This window comes from Onychomys torridus, chromosome 16, assembly GCF_903995425.1.
Source record: "Onychomys torridus chromosome 16, mOncTor1.1, whole genome shotgun sequence".
NCBI classification, from domain to species: Eukaryota; Metazoa; Chordata; class Mammalia; order Rodentia; family Cricetidae; genus Onychomys; species Onychomys torridus.
Window position 1 is genome coordinate 66,105,497 of NC_050458.1, and position 24,574 is coordinate 66,130,070.

At 52.3% G+C, this 24,574-nt stretch overlaps 2 protein-coding genes across 2 annotated transcripts; both read left to right on the plus strand.

Moving 5' to 3' along the window:
* Positions 1 to 8,354: 8,354 nt before the first annotated feature.
* On the plus strand, positions 8,355 to 17,151 carry Atg101 (autophagy related 101). The gene is made up of 3 exons (XM_036207565.1): positions 8,355 to 8,525; positions 11,617 to 11,930; positions 16,478 to 17,151. The coding sequence occupies exons 2-3, from the start codon at positions 11,679 to 11,681 to the stop codon at positions 16,880 to 16,882; spliced, it is 657 nt and encodes a 218-aa protein (XP_036063458.1). The 5' UTR covers positions 8,355 to 8,525; positions 11,617 to 11,678; the 3' UTR covers positions 16,883 to 17,151.
* Positions 17,152 to 19,408: 2,257 nt separating this feature from the next.
* Positions 19,409 to 23,006, plus strand: Smim41 (small integral membrane protein 41). Its single transcript, XM_036208730.1, has 2 exons — positions 19,409 to 20,400; positions 22,553 to 23,006. The coding sequence occupies exon 1, from the start codon at positions 20,028 to 20,030 to the stop codon at positions 20,292 to 20,294; it is 267 nt and encodes an 88-aa protein (XP_036064623.1). The 5' UTR covers positions 19,409 to 20,027; the 3' UTR covers positions 20,295 to 20,400; positions 22,553 to 23,006.
* Positions 23,007 to 24,574: the final 1,568 nt, after the last annotated feature.

Sequence of the window (24,574 nt, forward strand, 5' to 3'; positions counted from 1 at the left end):
CTCCATATGGGTGCTGGGAATTGACCCCAGTCCTTTTTAATTTTGGGGTGAAGTGGAAGGTGGTGACACTGGGGTTCTCACACTCAGCAAGCTCTCTACCACCAAGCTGTACCCCCAGATCTCAGATTTTTTTGGTTTGTACATTTGTAGAAACAGAGAGAGCAGCAAACCTATGCTCACAGCGCTTTTAGGTCAGAGGTGTTTCGATGTGTGCTCGTGAACCTGGGACAGTGGCAGCTGATGTTGATGTGAAATTGGGTTTACTCTCCATCAGTGTTCCCTCTGCCGGGCCTGGTGGCCGGGTCCACGCAGCCCACAGCGCGTGGATTCTTGGCAGGAAGATTATTTAAGTGACACCTTAGTCCGTGTTCTACAAAAACGTTCTCTGGACCCCATGCTCACCAGCGGCTCAATTAGCTGGTTCAGGAGCAGGTTCTGGTGCTGGAGACGTATCGCAGTGAAGGAATGTTTGCCCCGAATGTGTGAGGTCCTGGGTTTGATACCCAGAACTGGAGGAGAGGTAGAGATGACTAGAGAACCATGAATCTAAATGGAGAGCAGCCTAAGGCCTGTGGCAGGATGGCCAGAGGCAGGGCCTGGTTGGCCAGCTTCACTGTTCTTAGCATCAATTCATTTCCAGAATCTCACAGGAGCCCTGAAGGCAGGACCCTCTCACCACCCCTGGCCCAAGACTGAGGCAATATCTCCATGGCCTCTTGATAACAGAGTTTTGGATCAAGAGGGCAAAACCAGTCTGCTGTAGAGTCAGGAAGGAGTGAGGGCCCCTCCCAGGCTCTCTCTCCATGGGATTTCCTAAGGGATTTCTGGCTGTGCACCCTCACTTGAGATTTGGGAATACATTTTAGCCCCAGGCCTAAGAAAGGCCCATGGGAAGACGATGCCTAGCACCTGCACCCCCTCCCCCCACTTTGCTTGAGAGAGGCCACTGACTGACCCAGACTCAGTTTCCCCATCTCTTCGATGACGCTGGCTGGGAGAATGGTAATAGCTGCTGGCCAGACTCGGCCCTCTCATTTTCCTTGTACCGTTAGTACCGATAACGTAAAGACAGGGGAGCCCTTGAGAAAGGCAAAAGAACTCACGCTTCCACGCCATGTGTGGGTGGGGCCTGGGAGACTCTCGGCCTTACAGGACTTTAAGGCTGTACATCCCCACCCCCCCCAGCTGAGTCCTTGTCACTGGTGGAGGCAGACAATGATGACTGAGAATTCCCGAGCCTTCTGCCTCCAATGCCTCACAGTCAGGAGCCGCCGTGACCTGCTTTTCTGATTGTTTTGAGACAGTTTCACCGTGCAGCTCAGGCTGATCTTGAACTCACAGCAATTCTCCTGCCTCGTCGTCCTGAGTGCTGGGATTATAGGCCTGTACCTTGACCAACATGAACCGCTGTATTTTTGAAAGAGGGTAACCTTCCGGGGAAAGAAATGACTTCCCCAGGGTTCCTAAGTGGCTGTGCTGGGTGTGTGCAGTTTCTTGACCACTGGGCTGCCCAGCCCAATGTTTTGCAAATAAAAAGACTCTCCACCGACAGCAATTCCTTTCCAGGACTCTGGCACTTGGGGCACAGGGTGGGGGCTGATCTGCTACTCCTGCCCTGCCCCACCCGAAGGCTGGAGCCTGGAGGCAGGCCCTTTCTTTCCACCAGCAACTGGAAGAACTGGCCTCCAAGTCTTGCTAGGGGCTGAGAGGGTGAACAAGGGGGGCATTGAGCCCACTGGGGCCTCACAATGGCGGCTCTGTCCCTGCTGGCCGGGGGCTGGGCCCGTTTCCGATGGGGACAATAGTCAAAAGGCAGTGACGCTGGCAGGGCCTGGAATCCCGGGCGGGATTTTCCAAGGCCTCAAAGCCTGCTGTTTATCCTCACGGGAGACCCAGGAAACCTGCCTCCCTACTGGCCCCCACCCACGCTGGGCCCAGTGCCCAGAGGCCCTGGCCCCCTCCCCAGCCCTGAGGTGACTGTGTCTTGGGAAGGGTCGGTTTTGAGGTGGGCACAGCAGTGTCTCCTTTTCTCTTTAGATCTGGGGTGGATGAGGATTGCCTCACATCTGGTCTCTGGCCACCCATTATGGAGGGAGGTGGAGGTCAGCCTTGAGGAGATGAGGAATTTCTGAAAGTTTCTGTGCTGTTGTTGAGTTGTGCTGTGTCCACTCTTACCCCTACGTGGCTTCATGGCCCAGTGCTGGAGAGGGAAGCATAAGAGGGCCTCTGAGGTAGGAGACCACTTTGTGATCCTGGACAGTGAGCAGCCGCCATAGGAGGCAGGTCAATGTTGTGTCCTGGCCAAGGGTGGTTCTGGATGGCCTCACAGGAGAGTTGAGCCAAGGATTCTAGAGGGTTTCAAGATTTGAGTGAGCCTGGTCCCTTCCCAACAAGTTTCTGACTTCAGGGAGCCCAGGACCAATGAGCCTGAGGATGACAGGTGAACCTCTGCCTGCTTGGTTTCCAGTTATGTCCAGGGTTGTTCCTACAGCCTCACAGCTCAGCTAACAGCTGTTCTTCCCTTCAGAGGAACCTGTGTTTGCCCTCCGGCTGCCTCTGCCCTATGCTAGACATAGGCCCTCAGGCTTCTGCCAGCGTCCTTCCATAACCTTAAGTTTGGGGGGACTGTCTGGTAAAGGCCTCGACTAGCAAGAGTTTGAAACTTCAGAACCAGGTGGAAGAAAAAGCCTCTTTTCTCTCCCCAGCTGGACTCTAGGCTTGCCCTGCATTCTAGGGGCCCCAGGAGCCCTCAGCCTTGACCTCTGCTTTGTGCCTCCCTTCCCTAGGCTATGGTGGGCTCCTCTTCCTCATTGCTCTGGCTCCCCTCTTGTCCTGCTGGGCCCTGAACCTGGCAGGCTGGGGGGCCACTTGAGGTCTCTTCAAGGTCTGACCCAGACACTGGCAATATCTAGCCTCCACTCGGGACCATAAATCAGGCTCTCTGTAGCTGTGGGGGTTGCGGGTGGCAGCTGAGCCAGTTAGGGGAGGGTGTTGGGGGGGCCTGTCCTGGTTGGTACATGCTGCGTTAGCAGGGAGCGGTGCCCAGCTGCAAGCCAGGCAGACTTGGTGCTGACTGGCCCTGGTTACCCAGCTTGGTGCCCCCACCCAGGAGACCAGCCTTGGGGTAACCAAGCAGGAAACCTGGATCCTCTCCCAGTGTATCAGGGAGCTGGAATACCATAAAGATAGATGGTCCCCATCTAGCCTGATAGCAGGGCCAGAGAAACAGTCCTGAGGGAGAGATACGAACCCTGACCCTAAGCAGAGCGATGAACTTCTCCTCCGCCAGGATGATCATGTAAACTCCTTCCCTGGGAACGACAGTTACACACATGCTCTCAAAGGGACACACTCATAGCTGTTTAAGGGCAGAATCTCTCACCTGAGGGACAGACAGACACACAGAAATAAAGTCCCACTCACACCCCAAGTTGGCCAGACATACAGGGAATGAACACACAGCATTTGAAACACAAGAAGGGCAGATCCCTAAAAGTCCTGAGGTCAGACAGAGGACATGAACACCCAGCCTGGTGAGGCTGGCAAGTTGGGGCTGCGAGTCTGATTGGTCATGATCCCGCCGCTTTCTCTTCCGTCTTTTCCACGGTTTTCTCTGCTCAGCCACAGAGGCCGGAGGTGGGAGGTGGAGGAACCCTTGCTTTTGATCCCAGGGGACCCTTGTCAGAAAGGACAGCTGGTCTTCTTTGGTCCCCATGGCCTAGACAGAGGGTCAGCAGACAGGGTTCTGGCTATCCAGCGAGGCTGGCCACCGTCAGGAGCCCCCAGCCTGACGTCAGTGCCTCTCATTGTTGTTGCTGGGGCTTGAGTCACACCCTGTGACGCCACTGGGGTCAGCTCTGCAGCAGCTGGAGTGGCCTTCGGGGCCAGCTTCAGGGCTCAGCTCTCCCCCCTGGGTATACCCCAGGATGAGGTGGGGCCATCTGAGGCCACATTCATCAGGCAACGCCAGCTGCCTGCTTCCAAGGACTTGGGTTGGTCTTCAAGGTCCCTCCCCAGGCCTCTGCTGCATGCATGGCTGATAGCACCCTGGCTGCTGGGACACTGGACTCTCTCTGAGAAGTCGGCTGCCTCTGTCCCTGCCTGTGCTGCCCCAGAGCTCCACTCTCAGCCTCCAGGAAGCCCTTTCTGCCAGCCTCTTGCCCTTCTCCAGAAAACGGTGAAGCTCCATGGCTTCCTGGCACCCTCCCCGTCCCGCCCATCTGCTCAAGTCGCTGTCCTGTGTTCTCTGCAGCGGCCTGGCTTTTCTTCTTACGATGTCTAGTCACTTCCCACCTTTGAGAACGGGACTTGCCATTTCTCTTAACCCTGGTGGGTCTCTTGCCTGTTTTGTTCGACACAGTCTTTCTTGCCGTGTGATCCAGGCTGGCCTCATACTCTGTAGCCCAGGCTGGCCTTGAATTTTCGATCCTTTTGCCTCAGGCTCCCAAGGGCTGGGGTTACCAGGCCTGGTTCCCTCTTTTCTCTGAATGTGTTCCTTTCTTTTTGGTCTGCCGGCATCTTCCTAGGACGACAGCAGTAGCTGCCCTCCTTCCTGGCCCCACAGAACCTGCTGTCATTTCTTACAGACCATTTCTTTGTCTTCTCATTTTTAAAGACTTATTTTATTTTATGTGTTTGAGTGTTTTGCTTACATGTGTGTCTTGTACCACCTGCATATCAGAAGATGATACTGGATCCCCTGGAACTGGAGTTCTGATCTGTCATGTGGCTGCTGGGAATCAAACCCCAGTCCTCTGCAAGAAAAGTGTTTGTAACCACTGAGCCATCTCTCTAGCTCTCAGACCACTTCTTGAGGCTTCTTGGCCAGGCTTGTGTCTCCTGGCTTGTCTTTGTTCTAAGCCTTGGAACTCCTAGAGAGTTAGAATTGTTCATTTGTTCTGGGTGGTATTACATGGGTCTGATGCTGGGCAAATGCTCTACCACTGAGCTATATTCCCAGAACTCTTTTTTAAAAACTACCTTTAAATATTTATTTGTTTTTTATTTTCTGTATATAATTGTTTTTGCTTGTGTGTATGTATGTGCACCAGGTGCATGCCTGGTACTTAGTGCCCTGGGAAGCCAGAAGAGAGCACTGGATCCCTGGACCTGGAGTTCTGAACTTCCATGTGGGTGCTGGGAATTGAATCTAGGTCCTCTGAAAGAGCAGCCAGTGCTCTTAACCATAGAGCCATCTCTCCAGCCTTTATTATACTACTGGTTTTGAGACAAGTCTCTCTAGTTGCCCAGTCTGTTTTTTTTTTTTTTTTTCAGAGCTGAGGACTGAACCCAGGGCCTTGTGCTTGCTTAGCAAGCACTCTACCACTGAGCTAAATCCCCAACCCCAGTCTGTTCTTGAACTCACTCTATATTCCAGGTTGGCTTTGACAGCCAGAAATACAGTTACGTGTCACCAGGCCTGACTAAACAGTTGTGTCTTGATCATAGGCATCAAGGCATAGGATTGGAGAACTCATGCCACACACAACCGTTCTTTTTGGCTAAGACTGGAATATTCAGACAAGGGTGGGACTCAAGGTCTGGGTCCCCTGGAAGAAGTCAGGAAGGTCTGAGGAGGGGAGGCTTGGCCAGCTTGTGAAATCAGAGAGATGCCATTGACTCAGCGTGAATGACAGGCAGTAAAGGGTCAACAGGGAGGAGAGACCGCAGGGCAGGGAGAAGAGTGAGGTAAAGAAGACAGGTACATGCTAGGCGGTGGTGGCACACGCCTTTAATCACAGCAATCGGGAGGCAGAGGCAGGAGGATCTCTGTGAATTCGAGGCCAGCCTCATTTACAGAGTGAGTTCCAGGACAGGCACCAGAACTACACAGAGAAACCCTGTCTCACACTACAGGCCTGTCATTTCAGTACTGTGTGTGTGTGTGTGTGTGTGTGTGTGTGTGTGTGTGTGTGTGTAGAATCAAACCAGCCTTGGAAAGAGGCTCTCTCAAAATCACCAAAGCAACAGCAACAACAAAAAAACAACAGAAAACAACAGCAACAAAGTGAGCAAAAACTTCAGTTGAGAGAGGAAAGAGCAGCTGTGGGGCCCTGGCAGGTGTCTTAAAGTTTTCAGGGACACAGAACCAATGAGACTCAAGGACATAGCCACACACATGGAGAGAGGTGACAGACGTGAGGGATGGATGTCTATTACAGGGGACAGTTTACACTATAGAGAGGTGACAGATGTGAGGATGGATGTCTATTACAGGGGACAGTTTACACTATAGAGAGGGTCCAGTGATGGCAGACGGCTTAGTTTGAGCCTGAGTGCTGCAGTCTGGAGACTCTGAGACTCAAGAAAGGGCTGATGTCCCAGCCCTAAGGCAGTAAAGAATGCTTCCTGCGGGCTGGAGAGATGGCTCAGAGGTTAGAAGCACTGGCTATTCTTCCAGAGGTCCTGAGTTCAAATCCCAGCAACCACATGGTGGCTCACAACCATCTGTAATGAGATCTGGTGCCCTCTTCTGGCCTGCAGGTACACATGCAGGCAGAACACTGTACACATAATAAATAAATCTTTAAAAAAAAAGAGAATTCTTCCTGCAGGAGAGCAAGGCTCTGTGTTCTGTCACACCTACACCTGACCCATGATGCCCAGCACACCAGGGAGGACCGTCTACTTCATTTAGTCTACCTCTCTCAGGGGTTACTCCCAACAGAAGCATCTTCACCTCCTATCTGACAAAGGTCTGGGGGTGTTCCAGTCAAGTTGAAGCAAACCACTGCACGCCACTGAGCCCCAGTTTTGTTATCTGTAAACTGGGGCTGGTGAGGAGAGTTTTACCTCACTTCAAAGGCACAGCTGTAGATAAGCCAGCACTGCAGTGCCTTTGAAGTGATGGCATGATGGCTACCAAGGCTGAACGGCGTCCTCAGGATGGTGCCAGCAAAGAGCTTGGAACAGAGTGCAGGTTAGGGCTTTGGCTTAGTGGTAGAGAGATGTACACACACACACACACACACACACACACACACACACACACACACACCCCTAGTTCTAATCCCCAGGAGCCTTACTGTATTCCTCCTGATCGATCAATACATAGAGTAATCCTTTATGCATTTTAGACTCCAAATTCAGCAATGTCCTGTGGCTTAAAACTGGCATGGTGGAAAGCTGGCAAAGATACTGTAAATCAAGGCGGTTCCCTACTAGACAATAGGTGCTGTACATTTGACACATTCCTTCCTGGTTGGTGAGAAGTATTAGCAAATGGTGGTGTGTGTGGAGGGTTCTGCAGAAGGCAGACAGGTGAGCTTCCATATTGGTAAAATGCACTGATTTGAATGTCAGGATATGCTATTTACTGAGTGATCTAAGTAAGTGACTTAACTTCTCTCATCCCCAATTTCTTATCCGCCTTGTAGGAGTGCTAGATACAAGACTGCTTTGGGAGAGGAAATGTGTTTGGAAACCGATCATCTTCAGCCTCACGTTAAACAACTCAGGAGTGCCCTCTGTTGGAAGCTGGGGACACGCACGCTCTCTAGGCGCTCCCAGCAACTGACCCAAACCCTGTGGGCTCTGGCTTACCAACCACAAAGACAACTAAACACGCTCCGAGAAATTATACAGCGGGAACACTTACTTTGTATTCATAGATTACCTTATAGATCACAAAGGTCTCTCTCGTGTGACCCCTCACAGAAGCTCCTCGTTTATAAGGGAATTCAGAAAGGATGGGTGATGACAGAGAAGCGACCGCGTAATCGTTAAAGACTGTCACCTGCTCGGTCATGACAGAACATCGGGTATTGCTTCTGTATGAAGATACCTTTGGGAAATTAAGCTCGTTTTTCGAAATCTTCCTGTGGGTCTAAGCTCGGTGAGCCTGACTGTCACGCACTTGGGGCCAGCACCAATGCGGGCACCCTCAGCGTGGTGCAGCACACCGGCGTGCGCTCGTCTCCAGGGAAGCCCTCAGAGGGTACGGCGGGGATCCTGGGCTCCCTGCTGTCTTAGGGACCACACCTCGGTCGCGGGGGCGGGCTCTCCGCCGGGGACTCAGCTCGGCCGCCAGAGGCGCCGCAGAGTCACCCGTCCCTTCTTTCCTTCCCGTCTCGATGGCGGAAGTGAGTTGTCCCAGCCCAAACAACGTTCTCGCTGGTCGGAGTGAATGGACTCGTCCAAATGAGGGAGAGTTGTTTCTCACCGACTCTTAGGGCCCGAAGGACAAGCGAGAAAAACACTAGCACTTAAGTTACGGAGCATCACCAGGGAGTACGTGGCTCGTGAGAGCCTCGCGACGCTGCGGCTGCAGCGCTGTAGGGCTGGGGCGAGCCGAGCCGCGCCGGCATCCACCATGGGCGCGGGTGGTTCCTTCCGGCTCCGCCCTCCGGCCCCGCGGAACTTCCGGTGTGCGCGCCGCTCTGGCGCAGGGGGCGCCGGCCTGGAGGGACCTGAGTTGGTGTCCTGCTCGGGACAGGTGTCCGAGCCCCGTCCTCGTCGTCTGCGCTGCTGCCCCGCGACGGCACGAGTTCGCGGGCAGCGACCCTGACGTCCGGTCCGGATTCTCGGTATGGATCCACGTAACCTGTTTTTGCTTTTACCCTGTCCTCGAACCCTTGGCGTTCGCGCGGGGGTTGGAGCGGCCCTGGGGTTGGGGGAGCGGCGGAAGAAGCGGGACCTGAGGCTGAGCGACTCCTGCTCCAGTCTCTACACGCAGGGTGGGGGATTGGTGTGTCCTGGGTCAGCCTGATCTTTAGGGGGACCAGAGGGAAATGTAGCCCCCGTGTAAACGGGCCGGGGCTGGAAGGAAGGGGTTGGGTCCTGGAATAATGCTGAAAACAGGGAAGCTGCTGGTTAAAGGGAGAAATGGAAGAAAGGGCTGGCCCAGAGCCGGGAATCTCTAGGTGAGGGATTGCAGGATGGAGTTAAACAAGGTAATAATAATGAGTAAGAGAGCCGTCGCATCCTTGGTCCAGGAGGAAGGAAACCCTTGGAAGAACCTGGAATTCTGGGTCGGGATGCATCGAGCCGTTAAGAGGAGCCAGTTTGTAGTGACGAATGGGATATGGTCCCTTTCCTGTAGCAAGTGTCTAGTGTGAGAGTGGAAAACATCTGGTGGTACAGGTATGCCCGAGCTGATGGCCAGGTGAGAGGGGAGCCAGCCTGATGCCTTGTGTCTAGAGTAGAGTACTACTGTTTAAGAGCAGGAGACAAAGCCCAGCACTTGGGAAGCTGAGGTAGAAGATTGTCAGGAGTTGGAGGCAAGCCTGGATTAGAGGAAGGCCTGTCTCAAAAACAACAACAACAAAAATCCCTGAAACACACTCTCAGAGCAGATAGCAAACAGAAGCCAGTGAATTGAAACACCAGGCGTAGATTCCTACAGTTAGAAATAGTCTAACTGTTGCTCTCTAGAAGACAGTAAAGATGAAAAGACACCGGCAAACAGAGTACCCAACTTAGAAATGTAACTGTTTGCATTCCCTTAGTGGGCTCAGTATGTTTGTTTATGTTCTAAGTTATTTTTCCCAAGTATTGTTTATTTGTTTGTTTATCTATCTATCTATCTATCTATCTATTTATCTATCTATCTATTTTTTGAGACAGGGTTTCTCTGTGTAGTTTTGGCGTCTTTCCTGGAACTCACTCTGTAGATCAGGCTGGCTTCGAACTCACAGAGATCTTCCTGCCTCTGCCTCCCAAGTGCTGGGATTAAAGGCATGCACCACCACTGCCCGACTTATTATTTTTTATGTGTATGGATATCTTGCTTGCCTGTGTGACTGCACTGTGTGTATGCAGTGCCCACAGAGGAGGTTATTGGCTCCTGTAGGACTGACTGGATGATGGTTGCTGGGAATTGAACCCAGGTCCTTTGGAAGAACAGTCAGTGCTCTTAACCACTGATCCATCTCTCCAGCTCCTGCCTTCTAATTTCTTATTCCCAGCACCCACCCAGTGTATCTTTGCATGGTTGCCAGGTAATAACAGTGTAATAATGGACATCAGCAGCCGGTACTTAGTGAAGGCTTGCTGTTGGTCAGGCATGGTTTTAGGTGGTTTAATTCCCTCCATCTTTGAAGTAGCTATTTGAAGGTGCCATTGCTTGGTTATTACTATCTTCTTTCTGGATACTGGAGATTAGCGCACTTTACACTTGCCAGTCAAAAGCTCTACCACTGAACTACATCCCCAGTCTTGCCTCTCTATTGTCTTATTACTGGGGATAAGTGTTAAGCAGCTTGTCCAACTGTCAGGACACAGCTACGGAATCTAATCCTGGATACCTGGCGTTTTGAGTCACTGTTTTCAACTAGTAGACTGTTTTACATGGATTCTCTGAAATCTTTGCTGCAGTCCCAGTTTATAGGCAGAAAACTGAGAGGCTGAATGATTTGATTAGGGTCTGAGAGTGTTAGTTTCTCTGTTCCTGTCACAAAATACTCTAAGATTGCCAGGTGGTGGTGTCACACATGTCACACGCTTTTAATCCTCACATTGAGAGGGAGGCAGAGGCAGGCAGAGGCAGGCAGATCTCTGAGTTCCAGGACAGCCTGGGCTACAGAGAAAAACCCTGTCTCGAAAAAACAAAACAAAACCAACCAACTAGAACAAAACCATTGCCCACAGGAAGGTGTGGGAGAGCCAGCCTCACCTTGTAGTTCCACCTACTCAGGAGGTGGAGGCCAGGAGGCCATTGGGGTCCAGGAGTTACAGGCCAGTTTGGGAAAAAGGCCTTGTCTGTCTGTCTGTCTCTCTCTCTCTTAGGGGAGTGCTTTTAAAGACAAGGTCTCTCTATTTTGTCCTGGAATTCACTGTGTGGTCTAGGCTGTTCTTGAACTCACAGAGATCCACCTGCCTCTGCCTCCTAAGTGCTGGGTTAGGGGTGTGCGCCACTGCTCCCAGCTCAGGCCTTGTCTCTTAAAATATGAAGACAGTAGAAGTTCTGCTCTTTGGAACTCACCCCGGGACTGTTGGGCATGAATGCTTTCACACTCCATGGCTCACTGCTCCGTTTCTAGCCTCCTTCTATTTGGTCTCGCTGCCCAGCCTTTCTGTGTTAAATACATTTTACACTGGGGTCTAGATGGCTCTGGAGATGTGTAGATTTGGAGTGTGTGTATTATCTGGGTTTTAAAGCCCAACCTTACAGCTTTCCAATGACTTGTCAAAGTGGTTTGTGACCCCAAGGAGTAAAGAGCTGTCATATGCCCTGCAGCCAGAGTTGGCTTTCCAATGTAGAGAATTGGTGTTGACACAAGGGTTCAGTGACTTTGTCACCCTTGGGACAGAGTCCAGATGCTTTAACCTGGCCATTAAGGTCCCAGAAGATTGACTTGGCTTTTTTCTTTGGGCTCCTACCTCATGCTCTTGCCGTTGTGGGACCATTTTCCTTCCTGCCTTTCTGTACCTGCAACTTCCGAGGGCAGAGTTCGCCATGCTCGCGCTGACTCTGCCTGCCCGAGGCGGCCCTGTTGGACTGAATGCCACAAATGGAATCAAGGCTCACTTCACCTGGTGGTTGGCCTGGGGCTCTTGAGGCTCTGCCCCTTCCTGTTCCCAAGGGTCTGTGGGTTTCCCATAAGATGTGCTGCCAGAACACAGAAGGGCCAGTAGAGGTGGACAGGACCCTCTGGGTGACCTGACCCATTCTTACAGGCTGCCCCCACGGTGGGGTGAAGCTTCCTGTCTCCGGCCTTTGCTCGGGTGCTGGCTGCAGGATGAACTGTCGATCAGAAGTGCTGGAGGTGTCAGTGGAGGGCCGCCAGGTGGAGGAGGCCATGCTGGCCGTGCTGCACACAGTGCTCCTGCACCGCAGCACGGGCAAGTTCCACTACAAGAAGGAGGGCACTTACTCCATCGGCACCGTGGGCATCCAGGATGTCGACTGTGACTTCATCGACTTCACCTATGTGCGCGTCTCCTCTGAGGAGCTGGACCGGGCCTTGCGCAAGGTTGTTGGGGAATTCAAGGTAGGTGAGTGAGTGGCCCAGCCAATGGCAGGTGGGCCTGGCATGTGTACCCCTCCACCCTGGCTGTGTGGTGGACCAGCTTGCCCTTCCAAAGAGCAGGAGTCAGTTCCTCACAGTTCCTCACGGCTTGAAAGAACAGATGTGTTGAGAGCTCCTCTGGGGGAGGTGAGCTCTGTGTGTCTGAGAGGAGGAAGGGCGAGTTGAACTGCCCCAGCCCCCAGCTTAAACAGTTAGGTCCCCGGGAGGTGGTCGTTGCTCCTGTGGTCCTGGCCACCCTGGCTCACAGCCGTCTGTGACAGCACTCTTCTGTTTCTTCCTCACATAGTCTGGGCCTTTCCCATCTGGTCTGAAACTCAGAGGGATGGGTGTTTGGCTGGGTGACTTCTCTCCAGATGTGAAGTCCCTTTGGGCCTTGTGACCTGTGCTTGTGTAGGCAGGGAGAGAGGGGTGAGGGACACACCAGACTGCTCATGTTGGTCACCCCACTCCCGTGGTGAAATGACACTGTCGATTTTTTAATATTTTTAGATAGTGTATAAAACAACGGGTTTCATCATGACGTGCTCATACATGTACGTCATTGTACCTTGCTCTTGATGGTTCCCTTTCATGCCACACATGTATGTGTGTTTGTGTATTTAGATTTTGCACGAGAGACAATTTGTGATATGTTATTTCTCCCGAATTGCCCACTCCTGTCCTCACTGACGGTGTGATTCTTGTCTTTGTCTTCACTGAGAAGTCTAGCTTAGAGCATCGAAGGGAATCCTTACTCTTCCTCCCTTCCTCCCTTCGTCCCTTCGTCCCCAGAGCCTGTCCGTTCCCGGGCTGTGTACTTACGCAGTGTTTGCACAGCCAGGTGGACGTTCTCCGACGCCACAACGCTCACTCCATCACTTTCCTTGTAAGGCAGGTGAGGCTGTGAGGTTTCCCAGTCACCCTTGAAGACGTGAAGTCTTTGTCACTCTGATCTCTTGGTGACCGAGAAGCACAGAGAAGGGACCATCTGTGCAGTGGTGGCCCACGCCTTTCATCTCAGGCAGAGACAGGCAGATCTCTTGAGAGTTTGAGGCCAACCTGGTCTACATAGTAAGTTCCAGAACAGCCAGAGACACACAGTGAGTAGGAACTAGGGACTAGAGCCGTCCCTCCCGTCAACAAGCCTGACACCACAGACAGCGAGCTTGAGTGATAGAGGTACCTGCTGTGTGGGTTTCTGTACCACAAGGAGTTAATGTTCACCACATGCCTGGTGTTTGCCTAGAGTCTGGTGCTACTACAGAATTGTTAGCTTGTCGCTACCATCAGGGTTGTCTGACTGTCTTTGGAGGGTGACTGTGCCCACTGGAGAGGTGTCTTGGCTTTCTTTGTCAGGGGCCCAGCCTGCAGCAGGAACCCATGGGACAGTGTAGATAAAACTATTGGGTGTTTGGTTCCATGTACTGCTTGGGAGAGAAGAAGTGCATCGGCAGATGTCTTGTCCTTCACTTTCCTGACTCCATCCCTTGACTTCCCTTTTCTAACCCGTCCCTAAGAATTTCCCATTCCTCCTGCTTTTTAGAAAGGGACTGAGTTTGGGTTGTCATGAAGTAGAGAAGCAAGTAGGGATTATCTGGGAGGAGATACTGGAGAGTTTTCAGAAGATGGTGTTTTGTTTGTGTGGAATGAGATGTGGTCGTGAGCTGCCTGGTGGAATGTTGGAACGTCTAGGGTCCTCCGCAGTACCTTAGCCAGTGAGTCATTCCTCCATTCCCTGGAAAATGATTTCAAGGTTGCGGGGGACCCAAGAGTGGGGTGGTGGAAAGAGGAGGCCCTCGATGTGATGTCCAAGTGACAGGTGTTGAGGTCAGACAGTTTGAAGTCAAACTTTGGTACAGCTCTTCACAAGGTCACTTTGACAAGTGGTCTATTTTTTAATGCCTCTGTGCACAGGAATGTATGGATACATGAGAAATGTGTGTTTGGAGGCCAGATGACAGCCTGGGTGTCATCCTTTGAGACAGTCTCCTTGGCCTGAAGCTCACAGATGATGCTAGACCAGCTGGCTATTGAGCCCAGGCATCCCCCTGCCTCCCCAGGGCTGGAGCTGTAAGTGTCCACACCATGCCCAGCATCTTTACGTGGCTCCAGGGATCAGACTCAAGGCAATCTCTTATCTGTAACTCCCTATAAAACCAAGAAACAGATCACATACTTCCACCATACAATGGCACAGGATATACATTGCCATTCCAGAAGGGAGGGATAGGAGCACAGTGAGGAAATACTGGACCAAAGCAAGACCGAAAACCCAGCAGGGCAAACTCCCAAATCCTGTAGCCCCATGTCTGAGGTCAGAGGGCTTCGATGGTTCCACCCTTGCTGCAGCTTTGATGACTGCAGCACACTAACAGACTTCTACCTCCCAGGCTGGTTCTACTCCGTGTCTGCAGCTCTCCTTGGCAGGTGTCTCATGGCTCTGGCATCTCTGACCTCTTGGGGTCTCCAGTGCAGTCAGGGTTCACTTTCACAGCTTCACACAGTGGCCCCTCAGGGCCTCCATGCAGGGACCCCTCTGCCACACACTTGGCCTCAGTGGCTCCCCTTAGCCATGGAGGAAGATTCCACAACCTCGTTACTTGTGTATCCTAAAGCCAGAACCATGTGAATAGTACTGCCAGGTTTGGGGAGAACCTTGGCCTCCGCGAATCATATTCATAGAAGCTTTGTTTTGTTACTTTTTAGGAGCAGAAAATCCCTCCAGCCTTTCCCTTTTACAGATTGGGAGCTTAGCTGGGCAGGGTCCTCCCTGAGGCCCTCCCTTCATTCCATTTTGGATTAGGCCTTTTAAAAATCTCACCTCCTTCAGTACAAGGTCAGGCTCCAACATGAAATTTCCTGGTGCTCTTTTCTCTTCAAACTGCACATTTTTTTCTTTTGCACCAAATCACTCATTTTCATTGTAGACCTGTGTAAGGGTGGTTACTAACAACCACGTGATGGAGTTGTCTATTAGGCTGTCTTGAACAAAAATTAGTTTGTTACTTTTAAATTTAGCCCCAGGTAGATTCTTAGGACAAGGATAGAAGGCAGCCACATTCCTTTTGTAAATATCAACAAGCGTGGCCTCTAGCCCAGTTACTAATATTGTTTCCTCTGAAGTTCTTGAGCCAAGCCTCCACAGTCTACATTGCTTTCAGCACCATTGTCTCCACACTTATGCTGGAGAGTCCTGCTTACGGTATTCCATCACTTTCCTAGTTCAGAGTCCCAAAGTCTTCCACACCGCATGGTTAAACCTGCCCCAGCATAACCCCACTCCTGGTACCAACTTCTGTCTTACTTTCCTCCTTCTGTGATAAGACACTGACATGTTTGGGCTTACAGTTTCACAGCGCGTTCGTTTGTGACCGTTAGGACGGAGAGAATGGCAGCAAGCAGGCATGGTGCTGGAGCAGGAGTTGAGAGCTTACAGGTTGAGGTACAACCGTGAGGCAGAGAGAACTTACAGGGAATGGCACAAGTCTTTTGAAACCTCAAAGCCCACCCGCAGTGACAGACCTCCAACAAAGCCACACCCCATAATCTATTTCAACAGTTCAGAAGAACTGAAACAGGAAACCAGGGTCCTGAGGCACTTGAGCACAAGTGTGCAAATGCATCCCAAGGCTCGTTTTTTAATCATTATAGCTCATGATGACAGTTACAAGTTTACAGTTCAGCAGAGAAGCCTGATCCTCAGGCCAGCATCTTCAAGGTTATATAAATGTCTGAGTCATGGGAGCAGCCTTTGCTCTTTTTTCTAGAAACCAAGGAAGACCACAAGGCATTCCCATGCTCTTTCTCATGTCTGTGGGCATTCCAAATTCCGTTCTTGAGAAATACAACATTGGATGTTTCCATATCTGTGTCACAAACTCCTTATTATCCTCACATAACCTTAGTTCAGACCCCAACAGTTTTACCAACGAGGGACCGCGTGTTCAAATATACAAAAAATAGCCTGTGGGGGCTGTTCTTGTTCAACCCACAACATGGCCCCTGGTTATAACACAGTAATTCATTATGTGTGAGTGTGTACACACGTGTGCGGTACGTCTGCACCTCAGGTTACGTTTGATACAGGCCCCTTCTTAGAGCTGGAGCTGGACAAGGAGAAGGGCGTTCGTTTGCTTGGACCAGTTTTAGGCGAGCAGTGTTTATGCCTCTCATACAATTCCTCTACCTCTATAGGTTTCACCCCTGCAGTGTTTAGTGGTAGGGTGGGTGGAAGTGGAAATGGAATCCCCAGTGTGGGAATCAGGCCTCACAGGATAAGAACCTTCCAAGGCGGGCTGGAGAGATGGCTCAGAGGTTAAGAGCACTTGCTGCTCTTCCAGAGGTCCTGAGTTCAATTCCCAGCAACCACATGGTGGCTCACAACAATCCATGAGATCTGGTGCCCTCTTCTGTCATGCAGGGATACATGCAGGCAGAATACTGTACACATAATAAATAAATAATTAAAAAAAAAAAAAAAAAAAAACCTTCCAAGGCCATCTCCCGCTCACCTGTTGTGTCTTTCCCAGGATGCACTTCGAAACTCAGGTGGTGACGGGCTAGGCCAGATGTCCTTGGAATTCTATCAGAAGAAGAAGTCACGCTGGCCTTTTTCGGACGAGTGCATCCCTTGGGAGGTGTGGACAGTCAAGGTGCATGTGGTCGCCCTGGCCACAGAGCAGGAGCGGCAGATCTGTCGAGAGAAGGTGGGGGAGAAGCTCTGTGAGAAGATCATCAACATTGTGGAGGTGATGAGCCGGCATGAGTACCTGCCCAAGATGCCCACGCAGTCAGAGGTGGACAACGTGTTTGACACTGGCCTGAGGGACGTGCAGCCTTACCTCTACAAGATCTCCTTTCAGATCACCGATGCCCTGGGCACCTCGGTCACCACCACCATGCGCAGGCTCATCAAAGACACCCTTGCCCTGTAGGCCTCTCTGCAGCCTTGGCAACTCCGTGATGGCTCTGGGAGTCTGTGATGCTGACGTTTTGGGCTCTGGAGCCTGCTGTAGATCTTTGGTGAGACTTGAAGAGAAGCTCTTGATGTCCTTGTTTTGTGGTTTCCACCTTGGACGACCCTGTCACCTTTGCCGTGGTCCTGTCCTGGATGCAGCCTGTCCACACCTCCCCTGGTGGGTTCTCTTTCTGCACTGTACAGAACTACAGTAAAGGTGGTGAATAAAGTTGAGATGTGAGTTTGGCTCAGCTCTCTTGGCCTGTGTTCTGCCCTGAAACATGAACACTTTCTGACATGCTTGTGAGAACTCACATGTATGTTGAGGGCATTATTCCAAGCTGAGATGAGTGGGTTGATGCAGTTAAACACAGGTTAAAACTGAGGGAAGCGCTGGAAGGCAGTGGGCACACCTTTAGCCTGGCACTCGGGAGGCAGAGTCAGGCAGATCTCTGTGAGTTCAAGGCCAGCCTGGTCTATAGAACAAGATTCAGGACAGGCACCAAAACTATACAGAGAAACCCTGTCTTGAAAAACCAAAAACTGTAGTTGGAGAACTTTTCTCCAGGTGCCATCAAGCCCCCGCGGTCCCATAACCCACGTATAAAATCATCATACGGACATTTATATTATTTAAACTGCTTGACCATTAGTTCAGGCCTACCATTGTCTAGTTCTTACTCTTATATTTAGCCCATTTCTATTAATCTATACTTTGCCACGTGGCTCGTGGCTTACCATTACCTTACATCTTGTCATGGCCGCGGCTGGCAGTGTCTCTCTCCTTCCTGTTCCCAGCCTTCTCCTCTTCCTTGTCCCACCTACCCTATCCTTCCTGCCTGGCTACTGGCCAATCAGCACTTTATTTATTTTAACCAATCAGAGCAACACATTTGACATACAGAACATCCCACAGCAAAAAAACAAACAAACAAAAAAACCACCACCACCACCACCACCACCAAAAACTGGTGGAGTTTGTGCTGTTAGACATTCACATATGAAGGAGGTGTCACCCATCCAGATGTGACCAACCAGATGTGACCATGGCTGTCATGAATGAGGGCAATGGGGTGTTTTGTCTTTATAGAGTATATTCAGAATTATTTAATACGGGGTATCTAAGGAAAGGCGGGTCTTGGGGTTGTGGTATCTGCTGACACTGCCCAGCTTGGCCTGCCTCTCTGTTGGGCAGTGCTTGGGGACACATTTTTATACAGGCGTACTCAGTCTTCTCTGCTACACCTGATCACTTACTCTGTATTCTGCAGTGCTGTTGGCTACACGCTGGCAGATCTAAGCACAGCGGAGTGAGCTGCCCATAGGGAGGAGTGCTGAAGCTGCCTGGGGTCCTGGTCATAGGACGACCAGAGAGCTGTGAGGACTTTCCCAGGCCATGTGTGCATTTTCCCGGCAGGTTGTGGTATTTTAGTCAGTCTCAGGACGCTCTGGAGGATGGATGTCTGAGGGGGTTGGAGCTAGAGAAGGTGTGTTCACAAGCTTCCCTGGCATGCTGCAGTTGGGGTGTTCCCTGCTTGCTTCTGAGGCATTGACTAGAAGTGACCTTTGGGGATGTTTGAGATAGGGTCTCTACATAGCTGAACATTCCTGACTCATTCTACATTCCTGGCTGTCCTGGAACTATCTAAGCTCAGCCTGGCCTCAGACTCAGACCCTCCAGCCTCTGCCTAGGATTAAAGTCATAACTCGGCTTTTTGTTTTTGTTTTTGTTTTCTGGAGACAAGGTTTCTCTATGTAGCCCTGGAACTCACTCTGTAGGCCAGGCTGGCCTTGAACTGCCTGCCTCTGCCTCCCAATGCTGGGGTTAAAGGTGTGCACCATCACCACCCAGCCCTAGTACTTTTTGAGACAAAGGTAGTCCTAGCTGACCTGGAACTCATGATGCAATATGACCTTGGGTTTCTTCTGTTCTTTGTACGTGTGTTGGGCTTGCAGGTGGGTGCTGCCCCGCCCTGTTTCATACCCTGCTGGGATTTAAAACCCAAAACTTTCTATTGGGCAAGTTGCTCAGCAGGTGCTCTGCCAACTGATCTCTACCCCTAGGCTCTCCACAGTGACTCTATTTTTGAAAAGGGAACTTAAGGGGCGGCTCAGCTGGTAAGAGCACTGGCTGCTCTTCGAGAGGTCCTAAGTTCAATTCCCAGCAACTGCATGGGGGCTCACAACCATCTGTAATGGGATCTGATGCCCCCTTTTGGCCTGCAGGGATACATGCAGACAGCATTCATCAAAAAAAAAAAAAAAAAAAAGGAAAAGGGAATTTAAAATTCGCTAAAGGATTTCCAGGAGACCTGGGCAAGCTTCTCTGCATCCAGATTGTACTTGACTCCCCTCCATATCGTGGATATCTACCTGGCAGGGGCCCGTCTTCCAAGACAGTATCGTCCCTATCCTTCTGGAGCATTAAGATTCTGAGATAGGGACAGTGGGCTAGACTCTTCTTAATTTTTTTAAAAACTATAATTACATCATCCCCCACCCCTTCCTCCCTCTGAGTCCTTCCACATACCCCACCCCTCCTCTGCTCAGGAGAGAAAGTGGAGGTAAGCCTTGTCCTCTGGGTACCATGCTCCACCCATTCTCTCTGCCCTGGGGTCTGGAGGACTCCTGTGTTCTGCTTGCCTGTCCCAGGGGAAGCATTTCCACATCCAGATCCATTGGGGTGCCCATTTGACTGTCCCTGGAGGCTAGGAGGGTTGAACTTTTAGTTCAGTCACAGAAAGCTCAGTGGTCAGCACCTCAGCCAGCACCTGGGAGGGGGAGGTCTAAGAGTCTCAAAAGCGGAAAAGCCCTGAGACCGCTGAATCTTGGCGTGCTTCAGGGGAGGGAAGCCTTGGGGACAGGCCTCCTGGGTTTACCTGGAAATTTCAAATTACAGGCATGGGATGAGAGAGCAGACAGGTTTGGCCTAAGAATCCAGCCTGTCAGAGAAGGACCCATACGCTACTCTGGAGGAGCCTGCCTAGGAGGGGCCTGAGCACTCACTGTGCATGGAGTTGGGTAGAGTGGGGCGGTAGAGCCCCGGGAGGCCCGCCCCTTGAATACATCTCACAGGGCCTCCGCTGTCTGGGTGGAGTGCACATCTGGGCAGCTGTGGGAGCATGAACAGCTCACAGGTGGGGGCTGCGGCCAAGGCTGCCTGGCTGAGCTGCTGTAACCAGTCGGGGTTGCCACTGCAGCCGCCCGAGGGGCCGCGGATGGTACAGGCGGTTGTGCTGGGTGTGCTGTCCCTTCTGGTGCTGTGCGGGATCCTGTTCCTGGGTGGAGGCCTCCTCCTCCGAGCCCAGGGCCTGATAGCACCGCTGGCTCGGGAGAGGCGTGCATCCCATGAGGCCGAGCCTGGTGCCTGTGGAGGGGATGACTCCTAGGTTTCAGGCTGTTCTTGAGAGGGTCAGCCCCTTCTGTGCCTTCCAGAGCCCATTTCTGTGGAGCACAGTGGAAGGTCCGTCCCACACGCTCTTGTCTCCTGCACAGGTGAGAGCCTTGAGGCACAGGGAGGGTGGGGGTGGGGCTGGGTGGGGTGGGCATAGTGATGGCCTCTGCTCTCAGCAAGCCAGACAGCTGCAAGTCCAGGGTGGGGCTGGAGTTCCCTGTGCCTCTGACTATCTCTCCCTCCCTGGCTGTCCTCTAGGCACAGACAGCCTTTGTGCTCCCATGTGTATAAAGGGAAGCCCTCTTCTGGTACCTATGTGTTTCCACACCTCTGCATCGGCCCAGTCCACCTTGCAGTGTGCCGGGTTCAGCAGGGCCCTTTGTACTGGAGGCTGACACAGTCAGACCTCGGCTTTCTACTTGCCGCGCTCTCCTGCATGAAGCCTTTGTCCATGCATGGGAGTGGGCAGGCTGGGGCCCGCCAAGGTGGAGGAGGGGAGGTGGAAGAGGGGAGGTGGAAGAGCCTTCACTCCCACTCGAGGTATCCCTGGTTGTTTGGGGTAACCTTGCGGGTAGAGGGTTGTGCCGAGCCCCCTCCCCTGACCCCTGCCTGTGGTAGCTCAGGGCCAGGAGCTTTGGGTGCTGTGTGTGTGTGTGGGTGGTGATGGCAAGGAGCAGATGCTGCAGGAAGTAGACGTGGGATTGAGGATTCCCAGCTGTGTCTGGCTCTCCTGTATCCATCTCTGTGAGGACAGGCACCATCTGGAGAGAAGGGCCTGGGTGGCCCAAAGGACAGAGTAATCCCAGGCCAAGGCCACCTCAGACTGAGCGGTGAACCGGGAGGGTGCTTTCACCGTCCTCATCGGTATCCAGCTGTGTGTGGGGTCTTCTGGAGGCTTCTGTTTCTTGGTGACTCTCAGCCCTCCTGCTTTCAAGGGACCGCCAAGAAGGCAGTGGTGCAGGATGCCTGTGAAGATGGCCTGGTGAGGGGTGAGGGTGTGGTCAGGTGCAGCTAAGCAGCTGTGAAGCCGACGATGTGTGATCCTTGCTTAGCGGCTAAGGGTTTGGCCCCTGTCCCGGACAGCCATGCCACACCAGCCTTGAGAGTGGTGGATTTCTCACGTCAAAGATGCCTCCCCCACTGCTTTGGAGAGAGGAGAGTCCAGGGCAGTGCAGTGTGTGTGTGTGTGGGGGGGGGGGGCAGGGCCCGGGGAACTGTTCGCACTCACTTTCCTGGTCTTGGGCACCGGGTGTCTTCTCTTGTACCAGGTTCCTCCGAGCCGACCTCCTGATACACTCTTCCACCATGCACTCTCCTTCTCTGTCCTCCATGGAATGGAGGGTCTCTAAATTCCTGCAGACCCCTTCACTGACAGACGGGGAAGCTCAGAGAGAGAAACGTGTGACCTACTCAGGAGAGTGGCAGAGCTGGAACTGGACCGCAGGCTCCAGGTTCCACGCTCAGTCCCCTGGGCCTGCTCTCCCTCCTGCTTCCCCACGGCTGGTGAGATACTGGTAGAAGACATGGCCTCCCTTCCCAACATAAGGCACATGACAGGCACATAGGCAGCGTTCAGCTCGAGTCAAGGACCTGGCCCCTCTTGTCCCCACGTCCTCAGTGGCCTTGTTGGATCCTTTTTCTCCTACAACAGTCTTCAGATGCCAGGAGACAGCTCCTCAGCAGCTGGGCTCAGCTCTCCGGCCTTGAACCTGAGGAATGGGGGAGGGGCGCAGAGGATTGCTGGAGTAAACATGGATGGGAAAGATCCAAGCCATCCGCCAAGTCCCTGTGGTGTTAGGGAGGAGTGTCGGTTGGAGGGCAGGAAAGGCTGTGTGTCTCCAGCAAGGCTGTGTCTCCAGCTTCATCTTGTCTGCTCACACCCAGGACAGACACAGAGCTGGGAGAGGGAGGGGGGGCAAAGGCTCTCTTCATCTGACTTCCTGCCTTTGATGTCCCTAGGGCTCAGGCTTTGGAATGGGTAGGGCTGTTCAGAAGTTTGCTACAGATCTCTGGTCAAGGCTGTTGGGCTGGCTGGGGGTGGCATTGCTGCAGTCACCTCCTTGGGGGCAGGCCTGAGGGACAGGGAAGTGGCACCTTGGCTCCCAGCACACTCTGCTAGCACACTCTGTTTGACACAGGCTGCTGGAACAGATAGATAGACCGGTATCTCGCCTACCCTATCAGAGTTCATCGTGTACAGGGCCCTGTCTGATCTCCTTCCTCCAGTCAAGATGGTGGCACCATGTCTTACAGATGCTGGAGCCAGCTGTGCCTCTCGGAGAGCTCTCCCTCCACCTACCGTCCCACCAGGGAACCCCCGCCACCCACCCCACCCTGTTTGTGCTGCAGAGGATGACAGACTGAAGATACCTGGACTGTGGTGACGCCTCACTCTGGGATCCTGGCACTCAGTGCTGCCTCTGAGCTGCTTCCTGACACCTGGGGTGGGTCCAGGAGACCTGTGCTCCGTCTGCTTGGTGACTGCTGTGTGCTCTGGGCACTGAAGTGGCTTCACACCCTGACTGCTAGTGTGTCCTCTGCACACCAGGCCCCCGTGGACACGCGTGCAGCTCCTGTCCTGTCCGATGCTGGACAGTAGTGTCCTGCAGCCCGGCAACCTGTTGTTGCTGAGAACCATAGGTCAGTACCTCCCGTTTGGAGAGCGTCAGCCATCCAGCAATGCGCCATCACTTTCCATGGCTCGCTATTAAACAGGCCAGCAACGCAGTTCTGAGTGTGTGGTCTGTTTCCATCCTCGACCCCCGGGATTCCTGGTTTGTTTCCTCACTCCCCTTCCATGTGGTCTGCTTCTAGTGGATGATTTATTTATTTTTTAAGATAGGGTTTTGCTACAACAGTACAAACTGACCTGAAACTCACTGTATGCTCTAGGATGGACTTGAACTCACAGTAACCCTCCTACCTCAACCTCTCAGGAATTACAGTGGGGGCTGCCACAGCTGGTTTAGAACCCAGACGTTTTGAGGGTGAGTGTGATGTGGGCTGGGAGTGACTCTAGTGTCCACATGTGGCTGCCCCCTGACCCCCAGTGGTCAGTGTAGTCAAGAGTTTGGCTTTATTCCACCTCTGACAAGAGCTGGGGCAGAACACCTCTTCCCTGAGAGTGGACTTTGTGTGTGCTCTGAGTTCCAGTCAGCAAACCTTCCTGAGTCACAGTCCCCTCATCTATGAAACAGAAGTGACAGTGTGAGGACCTAGTGGGCAGTGTGCTTGCTTTGTGTACTACATATTATCCATAAGGATATACCGTTACCAAGGGACACTGTTTCCCCCAGTCTGCCTCTATTAATTATTTCTCTATTGCTGTGATAAAACACCATGGCCAAGTCAACTTATGGAAGGAAGAGTTTATTCTGGACTTACGGTTCTGGAGGGCAAGGTGTCTGGAAGGGGTAGTAGTATGGTAGCTGAAGCAGGAAGCTCAGAGTTGAGAGCTCACATCTTACTTACACCCTGGACAGGAGGCACACCGGAAATGGTGTTTTAAAGGCTTCTAAATGCTCAGAGCCTGACCCTGACATGCTTCTTCCAACAAAGTCACACCTCTTAAGTCCCCCAAACTGTACCACCAACCAGGAACCAAGTGTTCAAATGTCCAAGACTACGGGGACTTCCCATTCAAACTACAGCACTGACCATCTCCAGAGGAAGAAGGAGAGGAGAGGAGAGCGTGTTGATTTGAATGAGAATGTTTGGTCCCCAGCTGGTGGAACTCTTTGGGAAGGAGGAGGAGGTGTGGCCTTGGAGGAGGTGTGGCACTGAGCGTGGTTTCGTGGTTTCGAGGGTCACAAGACGAGCGATTCCCATTTAGCTCTTGGCTACTGCTCCAGCACCGTGCCTGCCTGTCTGCTGCTGTGCTCTCTGTTCTGATGGCCATGGGCTTACCCTCTGAAACTGATGCCCCAATAAATGCTTTCTTTTAGTAGTTTCCTTGGTCATGGTGTCCAGTTATAGAAATGGGGACGTAACTAAGACAGAGGAAAGAAGGAGATGGTGGGAAGGGAGAGGAGGAAAGAGAAGGGGAATGATAAACTGGGCTCCTAGGGACACAGTTGATTTCTTTGTTTCTCCTGTAAGCACCTCCTCGGTGCTGACAGTCAATGTCTCTGGAACTGGGCACAAGGAGACAAAGGAGATAGTTCTACCCTCATGGAGCTCTCAGGCGCTAGAGAGCGGGGTCCCAAGACTGAAGTAGAATAGATCACAAAGCATGCCCAGGTGGTGAAGGCCACCTCAGAGCAGGTGTGCAGAAGA